This window comes from Typopeltis vanoorti, chromosome 2, assembly GCF_054136105.1.
Source record: "Typopeltis vanoorti isolate ZY-2024b chromosome 2, IOZ_Tvanoo_1.0, whole genome shotgun sequence".
NCBI lineage: Eukaryota > Metazoa > Arthropoda > Arachnida > Uropygi > Thelyphonidae > Typopeltis > Typopeltis vanoorti.
The window spans coordinates 115,907,482-115,920,968 of NC_143550.1; the positions used below are offsets into that span (position 1 = coordinate 115,907,482).

At 35.2% G+C, this 13,487-nt stretch overlaps 1 protein-coding gene across 2 annotated transcripts in view; it reads left to right on the plus strand.

Annotated features, from left to right (window-relative positions):
• LOC150109360 (alpha-catulin-like) overlaps window positions 1-13,487 on the plus strand; it is a 439,125-nt gene that overhangs the window by 364,187 nt on the left and 61,451 nt on the right. For both annotated transcript variants that reach the window (XM_090407671.1, XM_090407679.1), the window contains exons 10-11: window positions 4,663-4,755; window positions 5,698-5,886. In XM_090407671.1, the coding sequence (XP_090263797.1) occupies window positions 4,663-4,755; window positions 5,698-5,886 (282 nt within the window). The remainder of the gene's footprint in view (window positions 1-4,662; window positions 4,756-5,697; window positions 5,887-13,487) is intronic.

Genomic DNA, 13,487 nt, shown 5'->3' on the forward strand with positions numbered 1-13,487 from the left:
CAAGTTATATCCTTCTCTGCTCTTGCTATTGACATGTTGCTCGCTTCTATGATTTTATGTGAGTGAAAGCTTTGTCCATTGTAATTGGGGACTTGTTCATCAGAGATTGTGTTCTCTCCTCCTTCTTAATTATCATGTTTTCTCTACCTGATTGTTGCTTGTTTCATCTCCTCATTGTTCTGCCAGTGGTTCTTAGCCTTGTGAGTGTTTCTACCAAATTTGGAAATTCTGGAGCCCGTCCTAGGACAATTAATGATACTGACAAGATTGATCCTGATTGCCCTTTGATGAATTTCTCCTACATCCTCGTCTGCATTTCCTGGCCCAATGAGAGGATTGATGTTTGATGCGCAACAAGCTTCAGAACGTTCTCTCACTTTTGAGGTGGAAGCCTCTCCCAAACCAAATTGATCATAGTTCACATTCTCTCCAATTCCTCCCATCTGATCCACATCATCCTCGCATTGTGTTCCTATTTCGACATAACTCATATCTGATCGAAGGCAGTGACCCTGTATTTTCCTTGTTAGTCCTTCTTCTTCCTAGAAGGTATACTTCACCTTGAGAATAGTCAAATGCAAAATTGTTTTTTTTAACTAGAAAGTCATTTCCAAATATTAGTTTAATGTGTAGGAGAGAAATTCTGGGCAGGATTAAAAATTCATGCCGAACACACATCTTAAACTCGGATAAGTATACCTTCAAAAGCACTGACTTGGTCACATGGATTGTGGAGGCTGACACTCCAGACAATTTTACAGGCCTTCTAAAATAAGAAACTTAATTCCTCACATAAGGCTTTATTCTCATAAAGTAATCCTCTGTAATAATAGAGGCCTCGGAACCTGTATCCAGTGGAGCGTTAGTGTTTTCCACAGACTATTCCCTTAACTGTCAACTCCGAGAATTGGTTTTGGTTTCTTCGACTTCCCTCCCAATCCCTGTTGGCATACATGTGGGAACCTCGATTTCTCATCATTGCCTCTCCTGGATCTTCTTTTGCTGTTAAAACAATTGCGAGTAAAATGCCCAATTTTGCTGCAACTGAAGCATCTAGCAGGCTCTCTTCTCTCATCTCTTTCACTGTCCTTCTCTGGTCGCAAAGGAGAGCTTGAAGCATCCTGACTTGTTACTTCATTACAGTGTCCAACCGGTCTAGTAAGGGTTGCCGCAGTCTTTCAACCTCTAATCGAACTATTTCAACAGTCCGATCGGCTTGAGGAACGGGGAGCTCAGAGGTTTTCATGGACACCGCCGCTAGTTGGTTCAAAACAGCATCAAGGCGAGGCGGTCGATGACTGGCTGTTGTAGATGCTCTCTCTCTCTCTTAATCATCAACTGGACCTCCTTCGTATCAGATACACCATCTATTACTCAATGGTGTTGACTGATCCTCCTCCATCTCCTTCACACTTATCAAGGTTCTTATTTTTCTCCTTTCTCTCGTGAAACTCCTTCTCTGGTTTAGGGTTGCTAATCGAATCATTCTCCCTCTTGATAACATTTACATAGCCAGCAGCAGATGTAGGACTAATGTCTCCAAGCGTTTACTCCTTCTCTTTCATGGCATTGAGACACTCATCGATATTTGTTACTTTCTTTTTGTAGGCTGTCTCCCTGAGTTCTTGCTTTACTCCCAGTCTGAATTGGTGAAAGAGTGCCCAATCCAGGGGGGGTTTATCTACATTTGATACATTCAGGGTGTTAGCAAGGATCGACAACCTTTTGTAAAAGTCGGTTATGCTCTCTTGGTCCTTTTGTATGATCCTCTGCAATTTCCACAAGTTTGGTTCAAGGCTTCTTAATCTCGAAAATTGAGAAATGAGGACTTCTTTAAATTTAACGTAGTTCCAAGGTCTCTTTCAGGATGGGAGAAGAGTAGAGGAAGTTCTTAGCTTTTCCCCACTAGTTTGCTGCGCAGAAGGATGAGGAGTTGGAAATCTGTCCACCTGCCTGCTTTCCTCAACTCCTCGACGTAGCTAAAGAAAGCTAAAACATCGTAATTTTCCTCCCCAGAGAACTGCGGAAAAACTTGTTCAGGATTGATGCTCCTGAAAAAAAACTCGCATTCATCCATCTGTGAGCTTGATGGCTGACTCATACTTGTATATAGGCTTACAAATATTTTCCAATATCACACAAATACTGCTAATCTAAATTCTTGCCCCACAACCGCCTGATCTCAAACCAAACCTGTTCACTTGATTTACAAAACTTAAATTCCTTATCGTTCAACTTAGTAAATCAACATCCTGCCTGCTACGCTATTGTTATATCTTTTCTTTCTCTTAAGTGTATATTTATTTATTTTATGTTTTATTATCTTAATTACTATCTTGTTATACACTTGTTATGATATTATCTCTCATCCCTTTTCTTAGTATTGTATCTTAGTTAAAACCTATTCCTTCAGTGGGCTATCATTCCACTCGATCGCGTGTGCAAATCCTACAAACAAAGAGAATGCCTTTGGCCAGGGCCAATTTTCCTTGGTTGCAATTCTGGAGTTAACTCCTTTTTCAGAATCAAGAAAAAATTATTTTTTGAAGCTGCACCATCTTAATTCCTATACGAGAGAAATCTCTTTGTCAGAGAGTTAACACGCAGACTGTCACACGATCTTGGCATCTAGTAATCAACAAGCCCTTAAATTACTTTCTTCAATTAGCAGTCGTAACCAGTTCCCTCCGCGCTTGAGTTTTTTTATACAGGTTCTAATTTAAGCAAACGGTGCATTGGTTTGAGAAATCAGGCAATTTACTTAGGTAAAGAAAACAAGAATGTTTATTCATTCTAAGGTATAGTACATTGCAATCAAAGTTATTCTAAACATAAAAATTTTGTTCCTGCAGGTAACACCAATCTATCAGACAAGATCTAATTACAGTTAAAGCATTACACTAAAAGACATCAGCAAATCAATCTGTCCTATTCTCTTAATTAAGGGGATAAAAAATCCCTGATTATTTTTATCCCCTTAATTAAATAATTTACGTTGCCGAAAAAAAAAAAAAGAAGCCTTTTGGCTCTTTATTGTCCTATTATCATTCACTTATCATAGCTATGCAAGTGAATAACTACTCAATATCCAAAGATTAGATTATAACATACCAGAAATGATTCAAGGACAATATCTGTTACAATATACTTCTAGAATTACAACAATTTACCACAGGTTAAAGTACTAGAGTCCTATCATATATTAGCAAGTCCTATCACTTATTACATTAGCACATTAACTCTTCCTAGCTCTGTTCACAGTTCAATGGACAAATAAAAGGTTTTACGTTACCGACCAAGTGGACTAAGCAGGAAATTCCTCTCGATCAATCTTTGCTGACTCCTCTCGGCTAGTTTCCTCGATCTGCTACCTGTTGTCCTGCGATTTTAAACTAGTGATTACGTTAACGAATCACTCCTGTGCCGATGATTGCGATACTACTCTGATGGATGGGTGTACGCGGTTCTGCATAAAGCTGCGGTCTTCACTGGCTGTTTAGCTGTACCGCTGCTATGCCTAGACCGGACCTCTACCTGACTGCATGGCTGTCATTGACCATCGTTCTTCCCGTCCACACGAACAACTTCTACCGGAACCCAAAACCAAGGGGAGAGAGGCACGAACCAAGAAAAAAGAGTTCCGAGCTCGTGCCGCAAAATCTTTTATATCACTCGCGACTGCTCTTTCTACTACATCATTGATTGCTGATGGTACCTAAGCCTTTTGCACTCCGTGCTATCTTCTCTCCGATATGTCTCCCACATGGGTTCCTTGCACGTGCACCTCGGACTTTGCATCACGGCTGCCTGGGGTTATGTCTCTAAGCAAATTAAGCTAATGTGAATGTTGCTCTAACTTTCTTGTTCCAATGTAATCTTTACAGAGACTTTTATGATTCTTGTCTGTTATTTACAGGACAGTTAAAATATAACACATACAAAATTTCATTAAGAAAGTATTATTACATTATTTACAAAATCACTTACACCTATGTACAAGCATTTCTTTTGGGGAATTTTGACATCTTAGTTAAATCCTGAATGAAATGCTTAATAATAAATTAAACCTTTCATTCCAGATTTAACACTATATAGAAGTTGTTACTAATTGGAAGGATTGTTAGGAATGAGCAATGGCTATGACAAGTACGGTTGCATTAATTTTCCAAAAAAATTGGAAGGCTGTTATCTTAAGATCCATTCCTACACAACTGTACTATAATACATTATTGTGGGTGCCAAATTAGAACTTTAGATCTTTTGTCCATTACAATTTTAATTATTTCACATATTCTTTGTTGCATGTAAACTGTAATGTGTTATTTTTACGCTGAAGATCTGGTTTGAAATCCAGTGAAATATAAGCCAGTTTATAAACATTGTTTTATAATTTTGTTCATTTGGTGTTGTAATACTGTTAGAATAAGTTAAGATTAGATGTTGGCCATTATTCATATTTATTGTAAGAAATTTAGGACCACTGTAAATAAGATTATTTCTTTGCAACTTGCCTACGCTTTCAGTTCAGAACTATTTAGAAGATTAATGAATTTAGCATTAAATGATGATTTTATAATTTTGTGCTGTTAAGTAAAATATTGTTTTTGTGTTGAATAACTTTTTATTTACCTATATATTTTTGTTCATTATTACTTCATATAGGTATGTAAGTTATTACATCATGTGGCAAACACAGAATCTTTACAAGTTTCTTCAAAGAACAGTGAAGCTTGCTTGAAAGTTTATGGACCACAGGTAATAAATTAGTATAGATATGTATTTTTTTTATCTGAAAGAAATATATGAGTGTGGATGTTTATACACTTTCTAATGTACTCATTATAAAATAGTCATTAATAAGAGAATAGATAAATAGTTTAAATTTTCTTTGATGCATAAAATAACATGTCATTTCATCTCATTGTCTTCAACATTAGTCTCATGAGCCTGTCACAAAAGCTGGATTCATACAAACCTGAATAATACTATTAATCTTATTTGCTTGTTAATCCTATCTGCGAAGTCTGTAAATTGATTGTCTGTGAATTTGCATATTCAGGCCAGTTTGTTCTGTTTTGCAGGATGAAAAACAAAAAGGAATGTAGATATTAACATAAAAAGAAACTACTGTATGGAAGTAACAAGTATACAAGACAAAGAATAAAAACTTGAAAAATGAAATTATGAGAGTTTAAATATATATATTAAATTGCAAATGATTATGACACAAACTAAATGGCAAATTTTTGTTAATCTAAATAGATATTTAATTATAAACCAAAATGCAGAAGACCAGATAGATGACTGTAGAGGAGGGGAAGAAAAAAAAAGTGGAGGAAGGGGGGGGGATAAATCAATATCTGTATTCCTGATGAAATTACTGTTAAGTTATTGCTGTTAGTAGATACCCTTTTGGTGTATTAGATCTTGATAATATACTTTTAATGGTATAACCAGCATGGATTCATTCATAGCTAGCTGTGAAACACCTGAGTGTTTGATTATCTTCAATCAGATAAATTGACAGTTTCCTTACTTGTTTTTTTTCATCGTGCAAAAAAGACAGAGGGTGTATTGATCCTATTGTATGCTAATATAAGAGAGTAATATTATCCTATCATTATTATTGCATTCTATATTACTTTTATAAGTACTTTTCTACCAGAATATTTTATTATTTCTATTTGTGCTTTATAGGTGGTTAATGCTTGTCATACTGTCTCTTTACATCCCACGTGTGAAATAGCTAAGGAAAATCTTGAAGTCTTCCTAGATGTATGGCAGTCTCTTATTAGAGATGTTATTTCACTTACTCATGAAACTGGTGAGTTGTGTCGTGGAAGAATTAGGGAAAAGCCAGTTTATATGTCATTGCCTCGACCTGGTGTAAGTATTAGTATTTGATGTTTTTTATATGTGTATGTGTTCTGCACACATGATAAGTTTCAGAACTTATAGCAAATAATTGCTGTGTGTGTGAACAGGAGATGAGATGAAAAGAATCTTTTTGACAGCTGAAGGTTTTTGTTATTGGGGAATACTTCATGAAGAAGACCAGAAGACCATACCAAAGAAGAAACAGGTTCTTTGGATTAGCATTTGAAATATAAATGAATGTTGGATAACTGCTTATGCTATTGCAGGCTTAGCAGAAATGGATGGGAAGAATTATAAATACCCATTCTGTGAAAAGGTGCCCATGGAAGTGTACTAGTAGGAAAGCCATATATCAGAAACAAATCATGTGTGAGATAATGATTGGAGTGAGTCCAGTCTTCGATTAGCTGAAAAGTGTACTCTTTTGGATAGCATGAAGAAGTTTTAAGAAAGTTTCTGGTGCATCACCCCAAATATGAAAACAGCATTCCAAAGTTGAGCAAATTTGGGATTTGAACCTGAGTTGTTGGTAGAAGGTGAAAAGTAACATCATGAGCAGAAAGAGTTTTTTTTTTTAATATTTAAGGAACTACAGCTGTTTGCCAGGAAAGGCTAGATTAAATCTAAAAGAAAAGAGAGATCTCGTCTTATCTTCCAAACTGGATATTATCAAAGAAACATAAAATTTGGCTGAGGTCTTCATTTATGAGTAGGAAGGGGGGGGGGAGAAGGAAACAGGATTGTATTTTAATAACATTGAAGGTGACTTGGTTGATATCACTCCCATTGAGGAATAGCATGGATATCAGTGTTTAAATCGCCAATTATAAGATCCTGAAGCGTGATGTTGAGCAATTCAAATGAGTAGGAGGAATTGAGCATACTGTCATTGGTAAAACTATCAATAGGTTTTGTGTTTCAGTGAAGGAACACCGTTTAACTGTAGAGAAAAGAGAGTACGCGATACAACATAGTCCTGAGATATTCCTTCAGTAGTTGGCAAATCTGAAGAGAGAAAGCTTTCCACTATTATGCACATTGAGAGGGCTCAGAAAATGGCAATTTTCTGAGTAATTCTGCATGCTTTAGAAATGTCAAATATACCACTAGAGTTTTCTTATATCTTTGAAACCTCATACCCAGAAGTGAATTATGTAGGTGAGGGGGGGGGGGGGGGGAGAAGGAGGATCTGCTATTGATCTGTGGCAGAATCTGTATTGGTAGTTCTTCAGTAATGAGGAAATTAATAACCTTTTTATTATTTCAGAGAGAGAGAGAGAAAGAAGAAGAACTAAGGGCAGGGAATTAGGTCAGTTGTTTGATGACAGGTTTTTATCTCTTTTGGGAAATCTATATATGTTTGCTATATTGTAGATGCTTAACTCAATATAAAAGAGTGTAGATAAGGATATTGGGCAGACGTTAGTTTTAGAATACAACTTTTAATGTGGTAGCATTGTCTGGTTGGATATGTTTTGACTAGATTACCTCTTGTGGAGTTGTAGAAGAGACTGATGCTTTGTCTTTAGATATTGCATCCAGACAAGAGAAGTGGAGAAAGATCAGATGGAGAAATTGTGCCAAAGTGTCTTTGCAGGGGACTTAGAAGGCATCACTGCCATTTGTGTAAGTGGGGAGTTTTCTGCATTTAGTTCCTTCAGTCAGATTTATCTGATTTTGTTGTCAGTGGTTGTTGTGAGCGTCATTTTAGGCTAGTGGCATTCAAACTTTGGAAAGAGATGCCCCCTCCCTTTTTTTTTTGTTAAAAAAATCCCTTGCCTCTTACACTTTCATAAAACAATGCTAACCTATAGTTTTCTTAGCTTGTATTTTATTCTAATAAAACTAAGATATTCTTAGTTTTTTGATAGTATACACAATTATACTTCAAGCCAAACTAAAAGTAAAGTACCACATAGATATTTATTTAAAAAATTATAACTTTTAAACTTCTAACTTAGTATATTAATGACAAAAATAATTCATAAAAATAACAATTAACAAAACCTAGTAATATTGCTTATCAAAGAAACAGTCATATGCTTAATTTTGTTATTTTAATCAATAATATTGATCAATGCTTCTTCTCCCCCCCCCCCCCCACCTTGGTGGACCATGCCCCACAGTTTGAAAAACAGTTTTAGGCTGAGAAGGAAATTTACTTATTTTTCAATTCCCTTTCAGTATGCAAGGGGTTTGAAAAAGAACACATCCTTGGGAAAACCAAGGCTGACATGTTGAAAGGAATGTTGTGAATGGATTGGGAAAATGAAGACTTTCATTCCAGTGGGAATAACGGGATCAAAACAAGTTCGGGAGAATAGAGACAAGAATCTGATCATGGATTAATGCATCAAGAGATTCATCATTAGAGGGCGAATGGTTCAGTCTCCTGCGATACGACCTGCAAAAAAATATAAAAATTTATATTATAACTTTTGTGTAATTTGAGTGTTATTTTAGTCTGGTTTGGTTGTGATTGAGCATGGCATGTTTACATTTTGCAGTTAATCAAAAAAAGAGGCAAGAAAAAAAATGGCAGTAAGAACAAGGTCATCCAGACTCATGGCACAGAAATAGACTGTGTTGAGTGATGTGGATTTTACCAAAATAGTTCATTGCTGGGAATAGGAAGAATGCGAGATTAGATATCAGGAGATTATTGAGGAGAGTGCAAGACAACAGTGTGGTAGGAAGGGTAGTTTGTATGTTGCCCATTTATGAAAATGATGAGTTGCAGCAGACAGCAAAGATCTTGAATGAAATGTTAACGGAAAGGTGTGAAGAGAAAGGAGTGCAGTTTGTGAACATGTGGGACAAATTCGAGGGATGAATGGAACTTTATAGGAGCAATAAATTAAAGATGCCAAGAAATTATATTCTTGGCTTCATCCTTTATCCAAGTGTAGACAAACAAAGTTTGCTCATGAAGTATCTTCATAACTGGGCTACTTGTATAAAATTAAGGGTGCTTATGACACCTAGTTTTTGTGTTGGGTGGTGGTAAGAATTTTGCAATTTGGCCCCACTGTCGCGAAGCACTAAATACATTCCTTAGCCACCTAAACAAACAGCAAACGTATCCAATTCACCATTGAAATGGAAAAAAACAATTCTCTTTCGTTCCTAGACACACTTATCACGTCTTCCCTCTGGCTGTCTCTCCTTCTCAATCTACCGCAAACCTACACACACAGGCCAATACGTACACAAAAATTCTTACTACCACCCAACAAAACACAGAGCACAAACTATTTGTTCTAATGAACAAGCTCTAAACCAGGAATACAAGATCATCAACCAAACATTTTTAAAAAATGGATACAGTAAAAAAACTATTCACAAGATCCTCCACAAAGATACCAGTAAGAACAAAAAAGATTTCAGGAATGCTATTGCCATTCCTTATGTTAGAGGCATTTCTGAAAAAATAGACAGAACACTACGCAAATACAACATTAAAACCACCTTTAAACCCCCGAATAAATTAAGACACCTACTCAGTTCTTCTAAAGATCCTCTTCCACACCTAGCCCACCCAGGGGTATACAAAATACAATGCACATGTAACATACCATACATAGGGGGGAAACAAGGCAAACTATCCCAATTAGATAAGACAAACACAAACGACACATTAAATACCGCCATTTTGGAAAAACCGGGCTTTCTGACCACGCACTCCAAACATACCACAGAACTGATTGGAAAAATACCAATTCCCTACACCGCACCAAAACCTGGTTTGAGAGGAAATTTAAAGAGTCATGTGAAATGCTCAAACATAACCCAAATCTCAACAAAAATGATGGCCTAACCATTCCTAGAATGTGGAGGACCCATCTACAACCTGTTTAACAACCTAAACAAGCTGAAGAAAAAGAAAAATCCCACTACAAGAAGGCAACCTGGTGAAGTGTTTTGTAACATTCAACAGCAACTGAAGGAAATCATATTATGACAATCAGAACTGTACAAATCCAGATGAATATTAATACATGAGGACTTTAACAGTTTATTGTAGTTTTTTTTTTTTTATATATATATGGATATATATTTTATTTTATATATATATATATATATATATATATATATATATATACATACAGTCATACCCCGACATATATGAATCCGGAGTTACACGGTTTCATATATGTATGTATTCCTGTTCCCCGCTTCACACCTCACCACTAGTCGTATCTTTCCGGCACCGGCCGCATTCGCCAGTGTCGCACATGCTGTGACCAAGCACTGACGTGTTTCGCGTGGTCTTCATTCATACACGCTTTTTATAGTTTACAAAAACCTTGCGATTGTTTAATGTTATGTTCTTGATAAAAATTTTATTACATAAAAAATAATAATGTCATCCAAAGGAAGCAAGTCCGATTCTTCTACAGCTAGCAAGAAAAGAAAAACATTGACTTTGGAAACAAAACTCAGCATTATTAAGGATTTTGAAGGCAGAATGAAAATTTGTGAGCTATCAAAGAAGTTTGATCTACAGGAATCCACAGTAAGAACAATCATAAAAGAAAGGTTTACAGATTTTGGAGGACATAGATTCTAACGAGGAACGAATTGTAGCCACAAGATAAGGAATAAAAAAAATCATTAGCTTGCTATGAAGAAATTTTGCATGACAAGAAAAAGACATTATACCGTCAGACGAATCTGTTAGATTTTTTGAAACCATTGACATCGAAATAACTTCTTTTTTTTATGTACGAAAAACTACAATTATGATTATATTTCTTAAAAAATATAGGTGTTTTTGTAAACCTTTGGTCCCAATTAACTAATATTTTGTATGCAAAATTATACCCGAGTCATGCAAATTCGACTTTGGTCCCACCTACCGTGTAACTTCAGGGTATGACTGTATATATATATATATATATATATATATATATTTTTTTTTTTTTATCACTAGAGGTCAGGCTAGGAAATAGGATTAATTAACTACGTAGATTTAGTTCAACGGTATACAGGGCTATAGCATGTAGCTTGTTCCTTATACGCATGTATCCTTCTGATGGTGATCTTGATACAGGGGTCGAAACGTCAAATAGTATTTTATTAATAATTAATAAAATAATCTTTTCAACACTGATGATGATGATCTTGATACGGGGGTCGAAACGTCAAATAGTATTTTATTAATAATTAATAAAATAATCTTTTCCACATGTATGTTTTTGTGTCCCTAAATTTATAAATATGAATGCTGATTACTGTGTAACCTTAAAAGAAAGAACTTATGGATACATATTATGCTATTATATACATTATGGGAAGGTCCACCACCAGGCCAGTTTTGAATGTTATTGAGGTCTCATCAGTGGGAGCCAGACCCAGAAGAGATACCAAGGTTGAAGTAATGCAGATGTCATATATTTCATGTATACAAGTAGTCAAAAGGTGTCACTTCTTATTACTAAAATACTCTGGATTAGAGATGGATATTGCAAGTTTTTTTCACTTGGTTATACTATAAATTAAAGATGCCAAGAAATTATATTCTTGGTTTCATCCTTTATCCAAGTATAGGCAATTTGCATTCACACACACGATCATGACCATCAGACAAACCATCTCCATCTGCTACACTGCCCAAAGTTAAATCCATGTGTACATCTCTATTATTTCCCTCCCAACGCACTACTGGTATCCACAAACTGAATTTCACCCATTTCCAAAACAATATTTCTGCTGTTGCTAAATCCTGAGATCAAGATACTTATGTCTCTCAGTACCTCCCATGCTGCACCTGTCACATTTTAAAAACAATAAGATGCATATATACCGCATGCATAACAGGCAACAAAATCATTAGCTATGCTATGAATAATGTGGTCTTTAAATCGTGGGGGGGGGGGGGGGGGTACTAGGTGAAAAAACTTGCTACCGCCAGTTGGTGGTAGCAAATTGCTAAAACTTGCTACCACCATGTTAAATGCAATCAGTAGAGTTGGATATGATATTGAGACAATAAAATCCTAACAAAATACCACACATACATACAAAAAATCATCAATTTGAATAGCTCAAACTTAAAAAAACAGTATTGGCAATGACATGAACAAAATAATCTTATCTCGCAATGTGCATTACTTCTGTCTTTGTACATCCAGCAAGCTCTAAATTTTATTTGGTATAAAATAAAATTAAGCTGACTGTGTAGTCTCATGGAAATGGCATTCTTTCTTAAGGTTTGATTCAAGTTCCCAACTAGATAAACTCTTTCAGGCCTTTCTTCTAATTTACTTCTTTCTTCTAAATTACTAACTTCCGATCAACAATTTTCCTCCAAAGTAATCTGTTACCTGTCAAGACTCCAACATTTTCAGATCTTATATTTCTGTCTTTTTAGGCACTTTTTTACTGTATCAGTCCACCTATATCTCGGTCTTCCTCTGGGTCTTTTTCCTGACAACTTTAGTATCAGAAAGCCTAGTAAGGTCACTTAAACAGAACACTTGTTTTGCTAATCCTTCCTCTTCCATTCTGTTTAAGTGACCTTACCTAAGATCAGCTCTACTAATGCATTCCTCAATGCTAACCATGGCAAGTTCTTTCCTAATATCCTCATTTTTAATATAATACTGCCATTGATGCCATCCTTTTACCCTAGTAATCTTTCTCAGAACTTGCATATCAGAGGTCTCTAACCTTTGATCAAGTGTTTTATTTCCACCCCCTCTCTCACAGATCCATAAGTTAAAATTGGTTTGAACACTGTCTTGCTTATAGCTAATTTAGTGTTTCTGACTAATTTCTTTCTTATTCCATATAAATTTATTCAGCTGATTTCCTACCATACCAGCTTTACTAATTCTGTTGTCTTTCCATATTGATTTACTATCTTCACTAAAAATTGTGCCTAAATAGCTGAAATGTTTAACTTGTTCTATAGGTTCACTATTCAGGATACAGTTGATGTTTTCAATGTTTCTGGCTGTTTTCATTGTCTTTGTCTTATTATTGCTGATTTTCATACCAAATTTATTACAATAGGTATTCAGTTTAGTCAGGGAATCTTGCCGACTTGTACCTGATTTATTTAGAAGTATAATATCTGCATAATGTAAAAAGCTAAGGTTAACATCTCCAATTTTAATCTCAGGTTAATGCCACTTATCTTCACTTTGACACGTTTTCAGCTTGTAATAACATCTCTTCCTAAACTGATAGATAGATATAGAAAAAGAAGGATTTTTTTTTAATACAAACTTGGATGTTATTTAAATTGAATGAATACATTGTTTGAATCATCAGTCAGTAAAATGTGATATTTTGAAAATAGAATTAATTTTGTTATTTCTTCCTGTGAATGATCTCTTACTGCATTACAATGTTGACAATTTTTATTATCTTATTACATAAGCAAAGATAAATACTGATATTGAATATCAATATTTATACAAAAGTTTTGCTTGTTGGATGATATATATTTAGTTTAAAATGCTGAAATAATATGAATAAAGCTGTCTTTTTTCCTAATAGAATATAAAACTTATGCTTTTTTATTAAACCTTCTAATTCTTTTTTTTTTTTTAAATTGTTACCCCCCCCCCCCCCATCCCACCTGTTTTAATTTTCATTTCTGA